The sequence below is a fragment of the Numenius arquata genome, chromosome 9 (genome assembly GCF_964106895.1).
Source record: "Numenius arquata chromosome 9, bNumArq3.hap1.1, whole genome shotgun sequence".
Classification (NCBI taxonomy): Eukaryota; Metazoa; Chordata; class Aves; order Charadriiformes; family Scolopacidae; genus Numenius; species Numenius arquata.
In genome coordinates, this window is record NC_133584.1 from 26,213,749 (window position 1) to 26,237,923 (window position 24,175).

A 24,175-nucleotide genomic window follows, 5' to 3' on the forward strand; every position below is an offset into this window, starting at 1 on the left:
CATAAGTACGTGGTTGGTCACATTTCAAATACGCTCCTGTGAGGCTGCAGGGGCTTGTGACAGTAATAAATGAACAAAGCTGAACGCTGGGACACGAATTGAAACCGGAGGAGGAGGAGGCCCGTGCTGGATGGAGCCTGCTGAAGGAATTCTGCTCATAGGACCACTTCACCCGCTGTTGCCAGGTACACCTGTGACACAGTAACTGACCTCAGGGGTGTGTTTTTAGCATGTTGTGAGTCTCAAGGGCTTGGGGCTTTCCCCCCCCCCCATTTTTAATTAAGAATTTATTGAAAGCCATGGAGTTCCTTACTGCCATATTGGAAGCTGCAACTATGTGGAAAAATAAGTGAAGGGTGTTGAGCTGTTTGTCCCCAGGTTCCGTTTGGCCCTGAAGGTCTATGGGTTGAGGTGTCCCATCCGTCCCCCCCGCCCGCCTTCTAGTTCTGGTACTGCGGTCATGGGGCTTAAAGTACCGACCCTGGTGGTCTTGTGCAGTCCTCATACAGGTTCTTCCCATCAAAATTAATCATAATAGCTCACATCACATGCTCTGAGGGAAAAAAAAAAAAAAAAAATAAGGTGGTTCTGTTTCTTGTGGAATGGCAAGAACAGAGTTTTACAAGGGGTTGAACAAAGCTGGGGGAGAAAAACCTCTCATCAGTGTGCTTGTTCAAATAAATTCATAGTGCATTGTAAGAAAGGTCAGAAAAAAATCAACACTTCTTTTGACACAAGTCACACAGACCAACTCTTAGGTGCAGCAGAGAAAGGCAATGCTATGACTATGGTGATGTAGGTACTCAAAGGGGTAATTAATTAGCGGATCTTGGGCTGGCCCATGGGTATTTTATTTCACCTACGTTTTTGGCATAGAGCACTTAAGTAGGTGAAGCTGCTTAGGGTGTGGGGAAATCAGCCTCTTAAAGGGGGAGGGCTGGGTGCACACAATCAGTCTGCCTTCGGGTTTAGGGTGATAAAAAGTTGTTTCTTGGCTGCGGAGGTGTGTTGGCTTTTCCCCATTGTGTACGGTCAAAGAGATTTCATGTCTGAATTACTGGCTTTCACCAAAGCCTGGCTGAGGTAGGTTGTGTACGTGAGGGGGTGCAGGGCATCTTTAGAACAAAGAAAAAGGGGGTTTTGGGGGGGGGGGGGGGAGGGAGGAGTGAAAAAAAAAGGACAGTTCTATTATTTGCTACTTCTGCAGCGCTGTGGTGTAGTTCCACTGGTGCAGTCCCCTGCCCGGAGCGGGATGGGGAATGTGTGGGCACATGAGGCACATCTTCCTGCCTTTCCTCAGCCGCTGCCAGAGGGAGGTGCACTGCAAACAGGGCTCCTTCTGAGGCACAGGAGACACCTCACTGCCCCTCCCCAGTAATGTATTTATTTCACAATTCTATCACACAATCCTCTCGGGTTTCTCCAGGGCAGCTTTCCATACAGATACTGGTTTTTGTATCAGAAAACAATTGTATTCTAGTAAAATTAATTGTACTGGAGGTAACAGTTCGACTCGGTGATAAAACTTTCCCAGAGTCCCCAGCTGTTGCGCTCATGGTGTTTCACAACTAGAGGACAGCCAACACTACCAGAAACACCGTTCCTTTTCCAAGCAACTCGTTCACACACAGGACTGTTCACCTGGTTTTCTGATAGCAATTTACATTATGAAAAGGTGTAGTTGTTGCCTTTTGTTATTTGCAGAATAGTTCTTTATTATACACAAGCGTTTTAGTAGTACTTGAATGAACAATTTAACCATTCATTGTAAACTGACTCAATTTCTTGATTTCACAGCATTAATGACAGGAACTGCTTAGTGTCTTAGACTGAAACACCCTGTAATAATGGAACTGTCCCTGGTTTTAAAGATGATATTAAGAAAAGTTAATGGAAAAGTTTTCTGACTCTGCTACACTTTCAACGGTCTCTTTAATCCAGGGGATGTAGTTGGATACTCTGGTGTACACGCCGTATTTTCCTTCTTGGGCGCAGCCCTCGCCCCAGCTCACAACGCCCAAGAGAAACCAGGTGTTGTGGTAGGACATGGTGAAAGGGCCACCGCTGTCCCCTTTGCAGGCGTCGGCGGCCTGGGTGCGGTAACCGGCGCAGAACATGTTGTCGGTGACCAGTCTGTCTGTGGAATGCTGACAGGTCTCCATGTTCACGATGGGCAACCGCACTTTCATGAGGAAGCGGAGAGTGGAGCCTCTGTCGTGGGTGGCCCCCCACCCGCTCACCATCCCTACTCGCCCCTCCTCGGAGAGCAGGGCGGCCAGGTTGGGGCTGGGCAGGCAGATGGGAAGCACGTACTCGTTGAAAACAACGTCACCGCTCAGGTACAGCAAGGCGATGTCACCGTTGTAGTTGTTCGAATCGTAATGGGGATGCGTCCAGCTCCGTTCCACACCAATCTTCTGCTCTTTGAATTCTCTCTGATACTTGTCAAAGTCTCCTGCAGCCGTGACAAGTTAAAATGTTAATCAACTGCAGCCAGCCTGGACGGTGTCTCGGGTGGGGGGGACAGGAAGGAGGGAGAAAGCACAGACCAAAACAAATGGGGCTCTGGGACAGTAATTTCTTACACTGTAGATGCGATCCTGCAAATTGGGGGGCAAAACAAAGGTGTTGACTGGATGAACAGGGATTTACAGGGATCATGGCTTCCCTGGTAGGGATTTTACCATAACTACTGTCACTGGCTGTTAGCAAGCCCTGTATGTTGAAGAGTTTTGTCTAAGCTGCCGTGGAGCTTTCCGTTTCCCCCTCAGGGACACAACACAAGCGTTAAGCTGCAGCCATGGCTGAGGCTGAAGAACTGTTCCCTGCCAGTTCCCGGTGCTGTGTTCTCTTCGCTCCTGCACAGCTACTTTGCCGGTTGTGTTTATTGCAGCGTTCCTGCTGCGAGGGGTTCCAGCTCCCGCTGTAGTACGTGAGGAGGGAGAGGGGCTTTCTGCTGGGGGCAGTTACAGGCGATGAGGAGCCGGCAGCTCACCAGGAAACTGATCTTAAAACTGACCTGAGAGCAGACCATCACCTACAGGAGTCCCTCTGCCTTCTGTGGAGCACCCCGAGATGCGCTCAGTCTCCGTGCACAGTGAGTTTGCCAAAACAGGCAACAGGAAAAGATGAATCTGTGCCTTGCACTCCAGGTTCTCCACGAAAAGGAGTCCCTTCACACTTAACTGTTGCCAAAAACCGAAGCGTCTGTAAATCCGAGCGAGGTTGGATGTGTCCGTCTGTTTCTCAGCCATACCCTACTCCGTTCATGTACAACACAAAGCGTATTTAAATAAGAGATGACCCCTGTGTTTATACAAACTACAGCCTGTACTCACCGACGGTGACATGGTGTGGTCTGACGAGGTCAAGGCAGTGCGCAGCAGTGACCACCCAGCGGCTGCTGATTAAACTCCCGCCACAGAAACCAATACCCTTACTGTTCCGGATCAAAACCTGTAGGAAAGAGGAGGCAGCCGCGTCACCAGGTACGTACCGTCCCTACGTACGTACAGTCAGTCCCGTGCCGGCCGGTTGTAGGCTCTCGGAAATAACACCTCTGGCAATAACCACTGCAGTGCACAAAGCAAAGGTGATGACGTTAAAACAGGAATAAAATGAAATGATTGCACAGCTGTGACAACGGAATATTACAATGAACTGAGCGTGACACAAACAGGATCAGAGCTGCAGTGACTGACAGTCTTCTGCGGAAACACTCTGGTTGTGATTCTTCACGGGGGGGGTGGGGGGAGGAACAGTAACACCAAGTAGATTTCGTTGGTGCTCAGGTTAAAAAAGAAAGAGTGCTGTTTTTCTACAGGACCAAGGGAAAGGAAAGAGTTGTTCCCTTTCCCAGTGGTCAAGTGAAAGTGCCTGTAAGAGTGGAGATTCAGACACTTTGTTATTTTTCCCTTTATTGGTAATAAAATTTGGAATGATCTCCAGAGTAGAAAATGGAGCAGTAAAACCAGGCTGCTCAGCGTTAGATGTTTGTCTTGTCTGTTCAGAATTACAAGCTCCGTTAATGCCTCAGCAGCTCTTAAACTCCTCCCCGAACCTGTCATTTCACTTGTTAAGGAAAAGCTTCATTGTGTTTCAGTGAAATGAATAAATCAAATAGCGGCAAAAGGTGGGACAGGGACTGGCCTCCTACCTTGGTCTGGTTCCTGGAGTAACGTCGCGTGTTACACAAGCCATTTTGACTTAGTTCTACGTACTACTGATGCTTTTAATTCTGTTCAGTACCGCTAGAACAAAACACTGACAAGTAGCAAAGAAAAATTACCTGAAAATTCTGTCTTAGGTTATGAAGAACTAGATTGGAAAGGGTTTGCAAGTTTTTAAAAAAAATAAAAAAATAAAAAAAATTATAAGATTAAATTATGAATTGCCTGCAGTAATGAACATTTAAAGCTTCCTTGATGGTAACGCTTTATTTCAAGAAGCTGGTCAGGCAGCATTCAGGCTACATTCCCTTCTCACAGCCCAAAATCACAAGGAAAGCAGCTGGTGTGGCCCCTCGGAGTGTGTAAGATGGCAGAAACCCATTACTAGTGGTGACATTCAGCTTCCCAAAGTGCACAGTGACAGCACTGTCCCCACAGGCTTCACGTGTGAAATACCTCCTGAGGGGTGGGGTGGGGACATCGTTCCGTGTGGCAGCAATAAAACAGCCTGGTTTTAGATCAGTCTGTCGCCATTCTGTGCACATGCCCAGGGACAATAATATACAGCGATGAAACAGAGACGATAAGTGACAATTAACAACAAGGACATACAAAAAAGGTCAAAACCAAATCAAGACAGTGGAAATAACAGAAACGCTTCAGGGAGGTTCCCCTATGATCCACTCGCCTTCCCATTTGAGCTCTCCCAGTTGTATGTCCCTTACCCTAACAGGTATGCGAAGCGCGGGGTTCTAATGAAGAATCTCACCTGGTCATAGAAAAGCTTGTGTGAAAAATCCCACCAGCCATTGGGAAAGGCGTGAGGAGCACAGCCTTCACCAAGGACAGTTAGAACCAGAGAACCCGAGTAACAGAGCAGAAGAGCTGATTGATGTAGTTGAGAGAGAAGGCATGAAGCTGAGATGAAAAAAAAGTGCCATCTGGGATGGGGGAAGGAAGATAACTAAGGCAACTGAGATATGTATCATCAAAAAGACCTGGAGAAATTTGAGAAACCCGTGTGGCTGGATTACTCTCGACCTGAAAAAAACCCCACCCTTTATAATGGCTTGATGAGCTCTGCTCCAGCTGGAACCAGTGATGCTGAAGTGAGCAAGGATTCAGGTGTGGTATTTATGGACAGGCTGGAAGGAAAGAGTTACCTGCCAGGGGCAATGACCACGGTGACACAAGGTTCCTCCCATTATCCTGGTGCCATTCTGCTCTGAGGCAGAGCTGATGTTTATCTGGGTGAGCTGAGGTGTGTGTGAAGCATTCCCCCAGTCGCTGCTTTCGTTGAGCCCATCATGGGTGGTTTGGTTTTGCCCAGCAGCGTTTTCCACCCTCTCCTCCTGCCTGGCAGCGGGCACCGTGGTCTGGCTCTGCCACGCAGGGCCCTGGGTTGGGTCACTCCATGGGGTCGGGCCTGTCCAGGGCCTGGCCGTCCCCTCCACTGCCTCCTCCTCCTCGGGGACGCCCTCCTCCTGCCCAGCGGCACCATCTCCCACCGGCTTCTGGGTGACAGAGTCCACCAGAGTCTTGTTCCAGCTGGAAGCACCTCCTGCCACCTCAGCGTCCCCCTCCACGCACACGCTCTGCCCGAAGGAAGTCTCATTTTCCCCAACATCGCTTTGTTCCAGCTCTGTTCGCCCAACCCTGCCCTCCGTGCTCTCATTCCATGTGGCCACATCGGCCCCGTGCTCACGCCGGCCCCTCGGGAGCGGTTTCTGGCCCAGCCGCGCTTCCTCCAGCGCCTGCCGGGCTTTAACCAGGCCGCAGGGAAATGGCGCTGGAGGAGGAAAGGCAGAAATAAAGCTGTGAGTTCAGGGCGCCCGGTGCCACGTCGAACTCCAACACAAGCAGCACTTTTCCTGCCCAGGAATGGGATCCAACCCTCCCGGCAAGAGCCCGGGAACAACTGACACCTTGATGTCAGACTCCACTTTTGCCACCCACCATCACCAGACCAAGGTGTGTTGAGCTAATTACCCACAAACAGCCCACGGCCGTGCCTCTTCCGAGCCACAGCCATCAGCCATGGCTGGCTACTCCAGGAGCGGGCTCTCTTCTGGACAGAAGCCAGACTCCTTGCGACAGGACGCCTTAACACAAGGTCTTAAAGACCCTTGTGATGTTCCCTCCCCTCCCAACCCTGCGGTTTTGCTTCGTAAAAGGAGGAAAGGGCCCACCCTGGACTGTGCTGCTGCCCCTCTACCCAGCACGTCCTCACGGGGGCACTGGTTTGGAGAGACAGCTGAGTGAGAAGACCCTTAACATTTAAAATAAATAAATGAAAAATAAGACAGATCTTTTTCATACACTAAAAGTCAAGCTGCAGCAGCTACAGCATCTTCTGCAACGAGCGAAGAGGAAAAGACACTCCGTGCTGGCTGAGCTTTACCTGCTTGGACGCATCTCTTCCCGTCCTCGTGCAGGCGGTAACCCCCGGCGCAGGAACACACCACCTGGAAGGCGCCGCTGCCCTCCCTGCAGTACTGCCAGCACCCCCCGTTCTTGTACCAGCATTCCAGCTTTTCTGCCATGGGAACACACGGGCATTCACTTGGTTACCGGAAGGCAGGGACCCCGAGCAGCGCGCAGCTTCCAGCGCTAGGCTTATGTGAAATGAAGTAGGAAAAAAAAAATCTGCTGAAATCTCGCAGGTAACTGGGAGGAAGCACCTCTCACAGTTCCAGAAAACCACGCTGGTTTGTGGATTAGTGCCTTATGTCTGTTGTCCTTCGCCTGTTCCTACCGTTTTCTTACTTGCCAGCTTTGTCTCGAGGCCACAGCTGGGCCCTCGGCCTCTCTGCCTGGAGAGCAGGGGCAAGAACGTGTCTGGAAGAGCAAACACTTCTAAATGCACCCATTTTTTGAACCATCTGCACATCTGATCTTTTATATCATGGCGGATTTAAAGTACTAGCCATTTTGGTGGCGGCCAAGTCTGCGAGAAACTGACGGAGGGTTTTTTTGTTACATTAAAAGAGCAATCATGTTTAATGGCTTCACTGGAAAAAGAAAAGGTGGAGGTGGACAAAAGCACTTGCTGCGGGGGGGGAACAACTTATGATTCACGGTTTGCACATCAGTTTGGCTTTTGCTGTGATTTCGTGCCTCAGTCATTTGCAAACCGGATACAGTATTTCACGGGACCAAAAATCCGGTAAGAGATAGGCAGCTTTTCTGCTTCATTTTTTGTCACTCATATATTACAACATAAATACAAATATTATTTTTTTTTTTTTTTGGTTCACAGTAAGCTTTGGCTAATTTGTTTGACGCATTTACTCAATAAAATCAAAAAGAGAACAGGGCCTCACCATGAACGGTCTCCAGCGCAGGCGTCTGCGCAGGAGACGTGTTATCACTCAGAAGTGATAAAAAGGGGTATTTCCCTGTCCTTTCCTGGGGGAGACGGGACACGGCCACGTGCCACAGGTGAGCGCAAGGCCCAGGCTGCAGCTGCTGCGTGACAGGAGGTGGTGCCAACCGCATAGAGCTGTAGCTACAGCCGCTGTCACAACTCCATTCCCTTCCCAGGGTGGCGGTGCCCCAACGTGTCCCATAAGAACGCCCTGTTTGAGTGTACAAATCTTTAACAACTGCCCCGCTCTGTATCACACAGAGACAGTCACCACCGATAACCTCAGCGAGAGCCTGTCCAAAGGTTCAGCTCAAGCATCCAAGGAGCAAATTCCAGCCTTAATCCTTCCTTCACAACAAATGTCAACGTGCCTGTTCCTGGACCCACCTTTTTCACAGTTGTCTCCTCCAAATTTTGGGGGGCAGATGCAGAAGTAGTTGTAGTGTCTCACTTTGCAGACTCCACCATTGTTACAGGGATTTGTACTACATGGATTTAAACCTAAGAAGAAGAAACGAGGCAGAGTGTAATCCCAGGAATTAAGAGAAGCCCGGCTTTAAACTGCCACAAAATTCTTTGTACCCAGAAGGGACACAAGAAATAGATTTTTTTAGAAATTCCTTTTTTAACCTACCTTTGTAATTGAACCAAAACTCCACCTGCAGGAAGAAATCACAAATGAAGAAAACAGTCAATGAGTGCTCATCGTGGTTACTGAAGATATAATCTATAAAACAGGTCTTTTAGGGTGCATGCAAATTAACATTTTGATTAGAACCATAAAATACATTCTCAGAGCAGATCTCCTGATCATCACCGTGCAGCTCACTTTCCTGTGCATCACAAACCAGCCACAAACTGTACTGGGATGAAAACTAAACTGGGAGCTGAGATCCATAAACCCTCTGGCTGGTGACTGGTCTGTGGCACCAGCCCAGAAGGTCCCTGGTGGAATGCTGGTGGCTTGGCTTCCCAGCCGGACACTACTGGGCCCTGGGAATGAGGCGTTGCCCCTCGGTATTTGGAGGGGTCTGATCAAGCAAGTGGCCCCTGAAAACGTCAGAATCAGGTCACTGGATTTCGGCTCTCACGGAAAGAGGCTCTGGATACTTCTAAGGAATTGTGTTTAACATTTACATAACTGAGCACTTGCCCGCGGGTGCCGTGAGTGACCTGTCCTGACTACCAAGCTGCAGAATCCATAGGGACACCCCTGCCAGAGCCATGCCAGGTGGCTTGGGAAGGACTATGTACAGCTCACTCTTAACTTTCATCTATTTTTCCTAAAATGAAGTTTCTCACCGTTTTCTCCTGTGAATGGAAGATCTCCTTTGCCTCCTCAAACGAACACTTCTCCTCATTGCATTCTCTCTCCAAGTTCCCTGGACGAATCTCTTCTAGAAAATAGTTAGCACGTTTATGGACTTTCAGCACCTTGTGTGCTTCCTCTCTTCTCAGAAACACTAGAAAAACAAAATCCAACAGTTGATACTGGAAGACAACGAACGGGCATCATTATAGTCACAGTCACAGTCATGCGTGTTCTCAGTTGGGTAAACAATATAAAGAAGGGGAGCGGGAATCTATGTAAAGAGCCCAAAAGGAAAATAAAATTACTATGTGTTCCAACAAAATACACCAGTAGTTAAAGCTTTCTTTTGGCGGATCAAAAGACCCACTGCTGAGACTTGCAGATTGGCGCAGAAATCATTTTTTATTCCACAAGACTCTTGAGGGTTGCAGCTTCTTCTTTGGTACCTGCTGGGGCCACAACAGGACGGACACCGCTCCCTTATTAAAAGAAATATATAAAGTGTCAGTTTTGTACTTCACTTCCCCAAGCTGTCTGCCCTCCCCCTCCAATGTCTTAAGAGCTATTACTGCCAATAAGTGAAGGGAGGAGTGGCCAGAAGAGGGAATATGGCAGTAGAGTCCTCCCCACCCCCCCTGCTGCTCCATAGCAAGTCTTTGCTGAAGGGCAGCGCTCCCAGGATTTTCCAGCCAGGATGCTCTGAAGGAAAACGAGGGCTCACTCATTGATACCACGTGGCAGCACTGTTTAGAGGAGATGGAGGCTTTTGCCTTAAATCTCCAGAATTGTGGCCCTATATCCAAAGCCCATCCATCCGACAAGACTGAAAAACTGCTGCTAAGAAGTGTTTTAAGAAGAAAACTCACTTCCTAATCCTGACAAAGCCCGTGAAAATTCATACAGCGGTTCACTTAACAGAACTGCTTTCCTAGCCATGCTTTGGCGTCCCAGACAAGTCAAAACCCTCTGGCAAAGAACACAGTTCTAGAGATGGACCATAAAGAGATGCATTTCTTCGCAGTTGCGGGATCGGTGTCCATAGCAATGACCAAAATTCTAGAATCATATTCAATCGCATCATTTCTCGGCAATTAGAAACAACCCACAAAACCTCTTGGCTGAGAAAAGCTCTGGAGAGATCCTGCTGCCTGGTAATGGGGAAAATGCCTTTTACGTACATCAGTGAAACTGTCCCTCACCACCCCTGAGTTCTGGGGTCATCTTTAAAGGACTGTAAGTAGGTACCCCCAGTAGAGGCTCTGCCTGTTGTAAAGCTTTCTGGTTCGCAGACACCACTCCTGCTTCCGCTCTTCCTCCTCTGCATGGACATCCATAATGATGGGCGAGATCCTGTACATTCACACGCCTGTTCTAAAGCTCTCTGTGGCCACTTCCAAACCTTGTGTAGCTGTTGTAGCAAAATCAACATGAGGTCCGAGAACACACATTGAAAGTGCCTAATTTTAGATTCCCAAATTGGAAAACTTTGCCATGCAAAAATATTTCACATTTTGGGTTTAAGAAGGACAGGGAACTGCTGGAGAGGGGACAGCAAAGGGCTACAAAGATGATGAGGGGCCTGGAGCATCTCTCCGATGAGGAAAGGGTGAGGGACTTGGGTCTTTTTAGTCTGGAGAAGAGAAGCCTGAGGGGGGATCTGATCAACACCTATAAATACTTAAAGGGTGGGTGTCAGGAGGATGGGGCCAGTCTTTTTTCAGTGGTGCCCAGGGACAGGACAAGAGGAAATGGGCACACACTGGAACATAGGAAGTTCCATCTAAACATGAAGAGGAGCTTCTTTCCTTTGAGGGTGGCAGAGCCCTGGAAGAGGCTGCCCAGGGAGGTGGTGGAGTCTCCTTCTCTGGAGACATTCAAACCTGCCTGGACACGTTCCTGTGCAACCTGCTCTGGGTGGACCTGCTTTGGCAGGGGGTTGGACTAGATGATCTCCAGAGGTCCCTTCCAACCCCATAGCATTCTGTGATTCTGTGTAATGTCATAAGGAGAATACTTTTCAACAGGACAGTGGTCTAGGTAGGAAGTGAAGAAAGGCTGATTTCCCTCGGAAATGTATATATGAATATTCATTTTTTCTTGTGCATTTCAGGAAGTGCTTCTTCAACTTACAGGACTTCATGTTCAGAAGAGGAATGTAGTTTCAGTTTAAATGCCAAGATTGCGACAAAAGGACAATTAAGTTAAAAACGTAACTCAGAAGTACCTACCTGAATATGAAAAGGGACAGCTGCTGTTGATGGAGCACATCAGTAGGAGAAACACCACAAGTGAGGAACTGCTCTCCATTTCAGTGAGCGTTCAGAATCCTCTGATGTCCTGATGGTTTCCTTCAGAGGGAAAAGAAAAATAAAATTGGTATATTGTCATAAAAACAGCAAGGGTGAATTAGCCTGCTAAAAAAGATGAAGAAGTAGAAGCAAGAGGACAAGAGAAGGGACAAATAAAGCAAATTCTACCTGGTTCATTTTGATCTGATGCCCGTGGTTTCTCCGGGCCACAGCGATGCTGCACCAATACAAGAGGAATCCCAACTGCTCGCCCAGCAATGAGCAGAGGGTGACCCAGCCCGGGCCATGGCGCAGGGTCTGACCCAAAGCCCACGGACGTAACACACGCTGCGAGGAACGCAGGAGGCGTGGATCAGGCCCAAACTGAGCAGGAGCCAGTTCCAGTGACAGCCTTGTTTAATCCGCGAAGGATCCAGGCCGAGGTGTGAGCTGCACACTTCAGCCAGCAGCTGCTAACGACGGCAGCTGCTAATTACTGTTGGTCTTGTCATTTAAGACCGTACGTGCACGCCCCAATGAGGAAACAATCCACCACATACCTGGCAGTACACGTTACACGACAGAAGTTTGTATTTCTTCATATTACCTTCCCAGGCTAAATAATTTCCCAGGATTCGACGGCACATACCTCTTTGCTACTTGTATTTTTTTTTTCCAAAACCACAGGATCCAGAATGCCTTCACTTTAAACAGAACCATGCAATTATACTCACTTTTTTCTTTTCTTTATTTTTTTTAGGGGAAGACGGGAGAGAGATTTGGATGTGCACCAGGAACAGCCACGAGGTCAAGAGGTTGATCATTAACCAGTCACAAATATTGACAGAGGAGAGACAACCTTCTGGATTCTATGGAACACATTTGAAATCCAAAATCAGAAGAAAACTGTGTATGTTTCCACACACACACATATGCATTTAAAAAAATAATTCCTTAATAACATCCTCCGACAATAAAAGTCACTTCTTTGCAGCAGATTTCTTCAGGAAAATCTGGAATTTTTAAGAGCAGATTTCTGACACTCCATCACCTTTCGGTAGATAAGACCGACTTGTCTGAAAAATAGACAGGCTGCTCTGTAAACATCCGCTGAAACATGCAGAGCCGTGAGTGTGCAGAAGGATCCACAGCAGTCACCTGCAGGAAGGCAAATACCGCCCTGGAACAGTCACAGCTATTCATTGACATCACGATTTAGGCCTTTAATTAGAGCCCTGTTTTACTGGCTTTGAACACAATAATGTTTCTCCTTGTAATTCAATGCCCAGCACCATCAGCCTTCTCAGAAGCACCTGTTCTTGGAGCAGGCCCTGGCTGGAAGGCTGCTGCTCAAAGCATTACTCGTTAACCTTCGTTATTCCTTACATCCAGGCCCAAATAGAAAAGGGGAGGGGAAATAAGAGAAAGAGAGAGACAGAGACAGCGACACAGAGAGACAGAGACAGTGACACAGAGAGATAGCTGACTTCAGTTTCGACTGACCTCCAGCGTGAAGCCCTTCGTCTGATACTTCTTTAATGGACAAATCAACTTCAGCACTTGCTTAATAAGCATGTCAGCAGCTTGTAAGTCAACCAGACTAAGTCCACAAGTTTAAGAGGTATTAAAGTTCTTTGCTGACACCGTATTAAATTTCTTACAAATTCTAACACAGTTTTGTTGTACCTGAGTTTTTTTTCCATTTAACAATCTCCTCACAAGAGCAGCCTGACTTTTCTTCACTGATCCAAATACAGGTCCAAATCCTGACCGAGATGCTGGAAACACGTATTACTACAGCAGAGCCGGTTTCGCCTTTTTTCTGTAAGATTAATTATATTTAGCAGGCTTAGCTGCTAAGATTAAAAACAAGCATAAGTTGTGATTCTATTAAACTTAATTCTGATGATTGCTACTTCTTGTGAACTTACTGGTGCTATGTATCTTTATTTTATCTACTGATGTACACACAGACATACAGGTACAGACACAAACACACACAGATACACTTATCGGTAAGTGTTAGTAACACTAATACAGCCTGCAGACGAGTGTGTTCACCAGAATAGGAATGAACAGAAGTCTTTGCTTAGCTTGATAATTAGAAGAAATTCACAGGCCAGAGAACAAACAGAGCATGAGAGAGCTTGGAATTAAACCTCTTGTTTTTTAGTAACAGCAGAATTCCCATTGACTTTTAAGGAAGTCTGGAGGGGTAAAATCAGGCATCGAGTGTGGAAGGAACAGAAAATAAGGAGAAGTTCTAGTGACCTGCTGAATCACCTCAATCTGTGAGCAATGGAGCAAGAGGGGAATGAGCGGAGGCAGTGATGATACTATTAACATTTCACTGCGTTGAAAGAAAAATGATACCAATACAGAACAAACCAAAATGGTTACTGTGGGTCATATGTTAGAGTAAAGCTGAAACGACAGAACTACCTCACTATGTTGACTTTTAAAACACTTTCTCCTGTCCCCTCCTGTCCTTCCCTCCCCCCAACCAATTAAGTCATTTTACGCTTCAACGATGGAGTCGTCTGACCATGGACTACCTTATTTTCTACAACACTGTACAGCATCTCGGTATTATTTCATACAGGGTATCATTTCTTGCCTGAAAGGCCTAAGTAGGACCACACTACAAATGAACAACATAACCTGGAAACTACCCAGTGTAAACAGTATAAAAAAAGAAAATAAGAAGTAAAAAAACCCAAAGGTACCAAGGAAAACAGTAGACAAGGTTAACACATACTCAATATTTAATACTGAAGATGTGACAGTACATTACACTGCACACTGTCACTACCCCGTAGCCACCGTATTCCAGACTCTCAGCATCAGTATCAGCCCTTCCAAGAAGCCGACATCTCATCTATGCGGTGCTGGATCCACTCAAGGTACTGACTGACTTTGGTGTAGACGCCAAATTTCTCCTTCCTCCCGCAGCCTTCGCCCCAGCTCACCAGTCCTACCAAAAACCAGGTATCCTTGTACTTAGTGATCATCGGGCCTCCGCTGTCCCCGCTGCACGAATCTTTCTTGTCTCCTAAGCTCCCAGCGCACAGCATGTTGTCAGAGATGGCAAATCTCATGGCCTGGGCACACTCGTTCCGGGGAACGATAGGGATTTCAATAAAACTGAGCAAAGTGGAGTAATTGTTGTTAACGTCACTCGTGCTGCCCCAGCCGGTTACCACCATCTGCTTCCCGCTCCTTGTCAGCTCCTGCTCGGCCAGGTCGCGGCTGGGAAGGCAGATCGGGAGCGCGTATTTGTTATACATCACGGGCTCGGCCAGGTGCAGCATGGCGATGTCGTTATCGGAGGTCTCCTTGCTGTAATTTTCGTGGCTCACGAATTTATCCACCCAAATGGTTTGCTCCTCTGCCTCGGTACGGAGACGGTGAAATTTACCTGGAAGAGCAAACAGGGAGATGACAGAAGCTGCGGAATCTTCCTTCACCCTGAACACCGAGGCATCGGGATTACACGGGGCCTTGAGACTGTACTTCACCTTCTCACTTCCCTTGTAATACAGACATTTGATCATTTTATGTTACAGGGTAACGGAGTTCTCACTAGACGGACAAATATGTAAACTCTCCATGTTTTCCTAAATCATGAATACATACAGTATTAAATTAATTAGCATCCTAGAGCTATGGTCATCAGCTGAAATGCCCCGTTGTGTTCGTGTTGCAGTACGATCGTGCAACTGGAGAGATCTTCTTCAGGAGGAAAAGAACCTTCTTGGAGTCAGCATTAAAAGCTGGGAGAGCAAGCACACAGGAGCTTTGTCTGTACAACCACTGCCTGAATGAATTAAATTCAGGGTTTATAGGATAAAGACGACTGACTGGTAAGGCTATTCCTTTCTGAAATCTTGCATCTGTATTTTAAGGAATTTTTGACTACTGAAGACTTCTCAGTTCCTACTTGTGCCACACGATCATGGCCAAGCAGTTCTGGAACAGTAAGCAGGAAACTAAGTCGAAAAAGGCAAGAAAAAAGTAATTTGTGAGACACTGGAAAAGGAAAGACAGAGACAGATCTGACAGGCTGTGAAGAGACAGCCCCAAGAATAATTATCGGTGGCTGTCACATTTCTGAGCTGTGCTCTCAGCTAATTTAAGCCTCCTATCAAGGCCTACTTCAGTATGTACTTGATAAAAACACTTCTCTGGAGAACTCTCCACCGCGCACATCCAAGCTGCTGGCAGGCTCCCGTCCAAGCACACGAGGTGGCAGGACATCCAGGCTGACACCTCACGTCTGCGCGTGTGTGACACGTGTCCTTTCCTTCTCCGTCTCTTGGTAGGTGAGTTGGAAATTGCTCTTTATCACCAACTTTTCAAATGTGCTTTTCACAATATTATCCTTCAAATTTGTTCACCCACCCCCCCCGTTAACTTTTGCCTTCTTTCAGTCTTATTTGAATCCCTCCAGATACAAATCCAAAAGCCATGATCCACAGCAGGCGGCTGAAACTGCTCCGATGCGTGCCTACGTTGAGCAGTACCAGAGCCTGAAGGACTTGCTCACAATACTCACAAATCTGGGGTTTTTTTCTGCTATTGTGACCTCTCTCTTTTGTGGCGATAGTGTCCTTGGAGCACACCTCCTTGCTACCCACTCTGCAGCCGCTGTAGCTGGGGGCTGACTGGTAGATGAGGGGCAGGGGTTTACTCCTCTCGTCACAGACACTAAACTCCGCTTTGGGCCTGGGAAATAACTCTGGACTTGAACACTGTCAGATCATCTCCTCTGAGGAGGGCACTTTAGCCATGTGGGAGCACACTTTCTGCCAAGCTTCACCTGCTCTACCTACAAGCATGGCCATGAACTGTGTCCTGAGACAGCTAGGAGGAAGCGGGTGACAGCTTTCGCTCCGGTGCTACTGTAGCAACAGCTCCCCCAGCCCAGGAGAAGACCCTTTTGACTTCTTGTCATGAATTCTTCCTTTCTCAGTTATCCACCAATATATTTCAAATTCCAGAAGTCCTACCCACACCTGAATGTACTGAACCTACAGGCTCTGTGAAATGCATCTTGTTTCTTCTACAAGAAGTAAAGAGCACCATAATCTTGTTGCTGGCAAAAAAAAAATGTTAACTATGAAGCTCTGCATGAACAAGGGACTGTGAGACCCGTTCTCTGAAGGGAGAGACAGTATTTTGAATTCGACCATTACGTTCACCTATCTGCTCGATTTTCTTGGAGCTCTGAACATACTTCTGGGTGGTTTTAAGCTGGAGACGCAGGAACAAGAGCCACAAACAGGAAAACTGGGTTGTTCTCAAATCCATCCTCCAAAACTTCAGCTACTGTGAGATCTAACTTTTCACTTCTGTCACTAAAAAGCCACCTGAGTCCTGCTGCAGGACTAGTCCCCAAGCTCACGAGAGCAAACTTCCCCTCCAGATCTGCTCTTAGGGAGGGCTGTCAGAGAGCTGCACAGTGCTGGGTGCCCCAGCCTGGCAGAGGCAGGTCGAGCACCACCTTTGTGGTCTCAGTGCCAACACTTTCATCACTGTCACAGAGCTCACACCTGTCCCCACACACGGCAGTGTCTCCATTCAAAACTCTGCTCCGTGTATCTCACTGGATGTCTCTAGGGTTTAGAGCACGCGTTTTTCCGATGAGAACTGCTTTTCTGGTGGCAGTAAAATGGCCAAAAGATACACGTAAAAGGCCAACCGTGTGATGTTAGGCTGTGCCTTAAAAAGGTTCCCTTCTGCTTGACCTGGAGTGTCATTTGAAGAAGAATCTCTTCTCTCTTCGTGCAGGCTGTGGTCATCTCAGCCCTACACACATCCCACCACCACAGTAAAGAACCCTTCTGTGGTGTCCATCTCACCACAGCACTAGAATGAGAAGGGTTCTCAGTCCATGACCACACACTTGCTTCTTCCTCTGTTAAGAAGGAAGTTCTTTAGGGCAGCTGGGAGAGCGAAAGAAATTCTAGCCCCTATTGCTGATCACCTAATTACTCTGTGTACACACCCCAAATTTATGTGTGAGATGTCTCCTGACTTTCATTTAAGCCAAAAAAAAAAAAAAAAAATCTTCCTAAATCAGGGTTCTCAAGTTTTTCTTCACCCGCTGAAAATCAGTTTTTATTTGGACAGCACAGGACTCTTTGACAGATCCCAATCCTTCTTTCTTTGCTGCACAGAGGTCTCTGGGCACAGCAATCCCACCTGAAAGCTTGTCAGACTGCACAGATCTCTACCAAGACCTGCAGAACGAGGTCAGAGTGGAGTAATTTATGTGCAGCCCCAATACTTCCCTTCGTTACCATTTTCCCCACTGACCTCTCCCCTTCGAGTTACACTCAAAGCTACGTGCAGTACTGCAGAGCGTTCAAACACCACATCTGACGGCTGCTTTTCCCCTAAAACATTCCAAGATCCTTTACCAAGCAAACTGAATGGGTGTCTTCTTCTTTGGCCTCACTAAAACGGAACAGATATATTGGCATACACTTACAAGGGAAGCAAATGACTTACTAGTAACTGGAAGTGCTTGGAGATGCGTAGTCTGTATCTGTATTTCCAAACACACACTTCTACTTTGATGTCCCTCTGTGGAAGAGGTGGATATTCTGGCACTAAGAGTACCAAGGGTCTATCACATGCTTTTCCGTTCATCCTTTATGTTGAACAATGGAGGATGTGCATAAACACATAGATTCATAGATTCATAGATTGGTCCAGGCCGGAAGGGACCTCCAAAGGTCATCTAGTCTGACCTCCCCGCAGTCAGCAGGGACACCCCCAACTAGACCAGGTTGCCCAGGGCCTCATCGAGCTTCACCTTGAATATCTCAAGGGAAGGGACCTCAACCACCTCCCTGGGCAACCCGTTCCAGTGTTCCACCACCCTCATGGTAAAGAACTTCTTCCTAATATCCAATCTAAATCTCCCCTTCTCCAACTTAAAACCATTGCCCCTTGTCCTGTCACTGCAGGCCTTTGTAAACAGACCCTCCCCAGCCTTCCTGTAGGCCCCCCTCAGGTACTGGAAGGCCGCTATGAGGTCTCCCCGGAGCCTCCTTTTCTCCAAGCTGAACAACCCCAGCTGCCTCAGTCTGTCCTCATAGGAGAGGTGCTCCAGCCCCCTGATCATTTTGGTGGCCCTCCTCTGGACCCACTCCATCAGGTCCATGTCCTTTCTATATTGAGGGCTCCAGACCTGCACACAGTACTCCAGGTGAGGTCTCACCAGAGCAGAGTAAAGTGGCAGAATCACCTCTCTCTCACATCCTTATCCTCTTATCCTTATGCCTTATCATCTCCGTTCTCAAACATTTGCACATCCCCAGCGTATGTGGAACACGCATACAAACAATATATTTCCAAGGCTATGTATACAGACAATGTATTTGCAAGACTTTCCACAATTACTGGGAACAGCCTATCTTTTCACTAACGCAGAAAGAAAGCAGCTGAGCCTCTGTCACCAATGGTAGACAGAAAACACTAATCAAAAGAAATTCTACTTAAGTGTGAACAGAACAATTTTTTTTGTCTGTTAGTTCATGAGCAGTTCTGTCCTCGGCAGAGATGTTCTTGTGCTTACGAGCAGCAGAGCCCATAAAGGCAGTGTTGCTGTCCTGCAGCACCTCTCCTCTGCTGAAACTCTCTGAAGTAAAGGTGTTCAAATGTATGAAGAGGCAGGAAGAGGCACTGTGACATTCTCCTCCTTTTTTTTCAGTATTGGGATGACCTTGAACATTTTCATCACCAGAAAAAAAGAAAAAGCAGAAGAGAGACAGTCTTTCAACCTTATAGACAAGCAGCAGTGCTCAGATGACATCAGCTCACTTCCACAGTAAGGCTGAGAATGGCTCAAACGAAAGCAGATTTTTACTAAACTTTTTTGTTTCATGCTAAGGTGCATATTAAATACTTCCTAGACAACCTACTCCTGCAACCAAGAAGGACTTTTGTCTTCACAACCTGCTGGTCTTTCTCCTGAGATTATAAACCTTGGGAATGAAAGAGTTACATTTAAAAAAACAAGGATAGGTTTTTTTCCTTACCAAGTCTTACTTTGAGCCCCACTTTTGCCTCAACGCAGTGTGCTGCCGTTAGGACCCAAGACGGATGGATGAGAACACCCCCGCACAGAAATCTCCCTTTGCTATTTTGCAGCATAATCTGAAACACACACACAAAAAAAGAGAGGTCTTACACTGCGTGGAGCACAGCTCACAAAATATTGTACACTTTCTTCTTTGTGGCTGCAAAATGCACCAAATCATGTCACAGTTATTGAAGCCAATGCTCTACAGTGGGACAAAGGCACCATGAATAAGGTCTCTGCGGAACACCTACAGAAAAGTTTTGAACATTCCGCCTGAACGAGCGCTGGCTTCATCCAGATCAGCACGGGATGATGCTGGTCACTGCAAAGAAGCACTTTGGCACTTCAAAGGTTTGAAATACAGAGCTTAAATGAGGGGATTATTCTTGTGTCAGAAGACAGTGCATCATCTCAGGCTGCAACTCTCATGCTACAGTGTGAAAGGGCCTTTAATGATGAAGAGAACCAGGCCCTGATTATATGCATTCACCAGTTCCACGATAAGCTCTGCGAGGTCTCCCCTTTCTCTGTGATGTCCCAACCTGCTCTGTAAAGATATGGCATATTTTGTGGATTAAATCTGCTAACTTGCTTTATGATAGATGAGGCTTCTAAGAACCCACCCATGCAGAAAGAAGTGGAGATCACCTCACGCTCCCACCACAAGGCTGTTACAGTCGCCGCAGCACGCACCACGAGCTGTAGCGATCAAGTGGCCTTGCCTTGGATGGAGCAACAGAGTAGGTAAGTGCCATCACGACCCTCTCTCTTGACACTGTTGGCAAGGTAAGGCAAAAAATTTGGCAACAGCGACAAGGTCAAGAGTCTTAACAGATAATAAACTATTTTTTTCTGTTATTCCAACTTTTGGGTTGCTTTTGTAAAAGCTAAGCTAAGGGAATCTTAACATCACGTGACACCACCCCTAGCAATGTAGGAGCTTTTCCGGAGCAGCAAGGCAGGCAGAGCTGTTCGGGAAGAGCCTGAATGATCTGTGATAAAAAGCTCTTTTCTCCTTACCTGCCAAGGGCTGTCTCCCCTTCTTCCTGCTTTTCCCTCAATGAGCCGAATATTGAATCCTGCTTTGGCTTCAACGTAGTCCATTTTCACTCGTCCACAGGGGAACTCAACTAGAATCGCAGAATGGTTTGGGTTGGAAGGCACCTTAAAGATCATTGAGTTCCAACCCGCCTGCCCTGGGCAGGGACACCTCCCACCAGACCAGGTTGCTCAAAGCCCCATCCAACCTGGCCTTGAACCCCTCCAGGGATGGGGCATCCACAGCTTCTCTGGGCAACCTCTCCACTACAGGAGATGCAGAGAAGTTAACCAGCAAAGACCAGATCACCCAATACAAAACCTCTTTCTAAAGCATTCCCTCCATCTCTCTAACCCAGGCAATACTATTCATTCAGTGGCTTCATGGAAGTCCCTCAATGCTTTGCAGAGGCGGCAGTTTCCCGGTTCCCCTGCACGTCTCCATGAGGCAAACACAGGTTAAGTGGGTAATAGAGTTGGGAAATGCAGGCAGAGAGTTACTCTGCATGGAATGGATGTTTTGCAAAGCAGTACAAAGTGCGCTGCAGGCAATTCTCCCATAAACCCCTCTTACGTCACATTTGAATAATCCTCTGTCAAATCTGGACTAAGAACATCCTCCTCTTACCTACGGGCTTGCACATGGTGTGGTCATTCATCAGCTGATACCCGGACGCACAGCTGCAGGAGCGGCGCTGGTTGGCAGGGTCATCCCTGCAGAAATGTTCACATCCTCCATTATTGACAGAACAGTTGGTGTATTTGACCTCTGAAAATGAACAGCAGGAGAGACATGAGAAGCTAGAAAGCCAAAGGAAGGTAAAGTGGCAAAATGACATCGTGATTCAAGCGAGCAACAGCTGACAATGGATTTGGGATGGCAGTTGTGGGTGTTAATGGCACTTGGGCCCCGAGACAGCAAATAGACCCTGGTGCAGAACAAGACAGCGGGGAGATGGAGAAAACAGAGATTACTGTCAGGGCAGGTAGGCTGGAGAACAGAAAATTCACTGTCACAGAGCGCAAGTTAGACAGTGCAAAGTGTTGATGAAACATGACATACATGCCCATCCCTAAATATGCCATCCAGCTTTTGTCCAGGAAGAATTTGTTACAGTAATGACAATCAAATATTTGCAGCAAATTGCTTTTCCCCCGTATTATAAAAAAGACCCCACCATCATCCCTGTGCTGACTGGTCTAAAGTGAAAACCCCGCCCTACAGAATTATTTCCATTATTTTTGTAAAATGTAGGTATCTCAGATCTCCAAACCTCTCCCATGGCAACATAAAGTTAATTTTGCTTCAGATAAGTGCAGATAATCCTTTTACCACATCATGAAGCAAAAGAGAAATCACATTAGTAAAGAAAGCGAGTACACCGTGCACTGACAAAAGTGTCGATCCCTGTTACAGAGATCACCGTCACAAAGAATGTTATTTTATAGTGGATTAAAGGCAGCATTACCATAATTGCACAAAGCCCCCTCCCAGCCTTTGTTGCAGATGCAGGAAAATTTTCCAATGTTGTCCTTGCAGATGCCATTGGAACAAGGCTGTGGTTCACACTGATCTCCATCTGAAACAGGAAAACACAGCCCCTGAATCACACAGAACTCACAGATCAAATATTAACGCGAACAGACCCCCCCAGATTCCCAAGCATCACCCATGGTTTCTGCCACCGAATGGCGGTACCTCCGTGGTGCTGGCCCAGAGACAAGGGTAGTGTTTGGGTTCTGAATTACAACTGCGGGGTGATTAGGGTGGGCAGAAGGGGAAGAAAGAGCAAAGCCTGAGGCAGGCAGGGCTGAGGCAGGTTACTGTGGAAGCGAAGAGCAGGGGTGAGGCTCCTCTTTGGGCTACATCAGGCAAGGTTAGAGCATCAGAGAGCAGTTTTGCCCAGGGCCTTAGCTCGGGGGAGATGATGAATGATAGGCACAGATGCACCTCAAGTTTTTTAGGAAGGTTGCTTGTATGATAGGACTGGAAAATATTCTTTGCACGCTTCGCATAAGAGAGAATGAGAATTTGAATCAGTATGTGATACATGGCAGCAGGCAGGAAGGCCGAGTACTAATTACTCTTGAGGAAACACAGAGAAATAATTAGGAAAGTCTTTTACTTACCTACATATTTGGTCCAAAAATCTAGCTGTGGAGAAACAAAACTTACATTAAGGTTAGAAGCAGATTTTTCACAAGCGAGGGATTTAAAGTGTATCATGGTCTTGGTCAACAGAGCACAACATCTCGGCCAACAGCATCAGCTCCATTCTTCTTGACAGTGTAGTGACCGGCACTACAAACCAGCCAAACTGGCCAACTCAGAGGTTTCTGTGTTGCCCACATTCAGCACAGATCCCCCTGCCCTGCTTGCAGACCCACCAGCTCCACAATATCCCCACAGTTTCTCTGTTTTCTTGTCACTTACTTCTGGGTAAGTATCACCTGTGCTGTTGAATGCACAATTCATTTGTGTGGGCGTTGCGAAGAAAGACCTCACTCCACTCTGGGGTCTATGGGACAGCAAGGACTGGTCCATCATATGTGATGAGCCTACTCCACTTAATGCAGTAAGAAAAAAGTCCAAGCCAACACAATGATTTGGTGTGGAAAGGGGCAGGAATCAGTGATGTTGACAATAAAGGTAGTGTCCAATGGAAAATACGAGGTTTGGAGAAGGAGAGAGGACCCAGTGATAACAGAAATGTTTGTCAGGTGCAGGCAGGAGACTGGGGAGATACATGGAAAGGCAGCCAGAGCTGGTGAATGGGCAACAGAGGGCAGACGACTGGAAGGACTGGGAAAAATTCAGTGGCAGCAAGAATGGCCCATGGGGTCAAGCAGGGACTGGCATTACCTGGCAAGACCTAAACCTCACAATTAGGTCAGGTGGGACATGCACGAGCAGCCAAGTTTTGTGGCCCACACAGGTGGCAACTTGACAATCACTGTAACACAATCACCTTCAAAACCATGTCTACACCTTAGGAGTCAGGAGTGACGCACGTTCAGTGCTGAGAGCAAGATCTCCTGTGCCCTGGATTGCAATAATTTAAGGAAACAAACGATTGGTTAGGTCTCACATTCATCCTTAAAAAAAAAGGACTTACTGTTGCTTCCTTGGTTTCAAATATCTCACTGGCCTCCTCAAAGTCACAGTGCTCTTCAATGCACTCACGCTCCATACAGCCCGGTTTGAGCTCCTCCAGAAAAGAGTTCGCCCGCTTCTGGATTTTCAGGACTTGGTTTGCATCTTTATTGCTGTAAAATACTGGAACCAAAAATGCGAGAGCACAAGCAGGGAAAAGAGCTGGCTGGAAACTGGTAATGGTCCTTCCACTTCTCAGAGCAACAGCCCCTCTCTAGCACAGCAAGAAGCGGGCTCCAGCCTCTGCTCTGTGACAGTCGGACAGCCTGCAGGGCTCCCGAGGGCTGTGACCAGGCAGCCACCACGGCCCAGCAGCCTGTCTCTGAACCTCTGCAAGAGGAATTCAAACCCCCCTCATGGGAATGATTCCAGCCACTCCCTGTGACTGACGGAGGAGCAGGAAACACACTTGCAGAGACTGGAAAAGGGTGAAGGGTACCTCTAAAACGAAAACTTACTCAAGGAACTATAGACTTGGGAAGAGCAGGCAGCAAGCAACACCCCTACGGTGATGAGCTTCCACATACTGCAGCAGGAGTCACCTAAAGAAGAGAAGGTAGGTGTGAAGAGGAGCACACTGCTGAGCTGCGGCAGGACCCCCATGCTGAAGAGTTTCTATTCAGACAGCTCAGCTCTAGCTCTTTCGCTTGTTTTTCTCAGAGCAGGTCCCTTGCTGAATGCTGTGTTATGCCGTGACTTTCTCTTGAATTCCAGCTCCAAAGCGGCCGTTCACCAGAGGCCCCCCAGAATGGTTC

At 47.4% G+C, this 24,175-nt stretch overlaps 2 protein-coding genes across 2 annotated transcripts; both read right to left on the reverse strand.

Moving 5' to 3' along the window:
* Positions 1-1,877: 1,877 nt before the first annotated feature.
* On the reverse strand, positions 1,878-11,158 carry LOC141468505 (coagulation factor IX-like). The gene is made up of 8 exons (XM_074153604.1): positions 11,077-11,158; positions 8,839-8,999; positions 8,171-8,195; positions 7,924-8,037; positions 6,571-6,705; positions 5,333-5,958; positions 3,339-3,456; positions 1,878-2,455 (listed from the first exon to the last, which is right to left on the reverse strand). Exons 1-8 carry the CDS (start codon positions 11,153-11,155, stop codon positions 1,878-1,880), a joined length of 1,836 nt encoding a protein of 611 aa, XP_074009705.1. The 5' UTR covers positions 11,156-11,158.
* Positions 11,159-13,885: 2,727 nt separating this feature from the next.
* PROC (protein C, inactivator of coagulation factors Va and VIIIa) lies at positions 13,886-23,945 on the reverse strand. The gene is made up of 8 exons (XM_074153469.1): positions 23,879-23,945; positions 23,383-23,543; positions 22,397-22,421; positions 21,736-21,846; positions 20,895-21,035; positions 20,249-20,358; positions 19,185-19,302; positions 13,886-14,554 (listed from the first exon to the last, which is right to left on the reverse strand). Exons 1-8 carry the CDS (start codon positions 23,943-23,945, stop codon positions 13,986-13,988), a joined length of 1,302 nt encoding a protein of 433 aa, XP_074009570.1. The 3' UTR covers positions 13,886-13,985.
* Between the last annotated feature and the right edge of the window lie 230 nt (positions 23,946-24,175).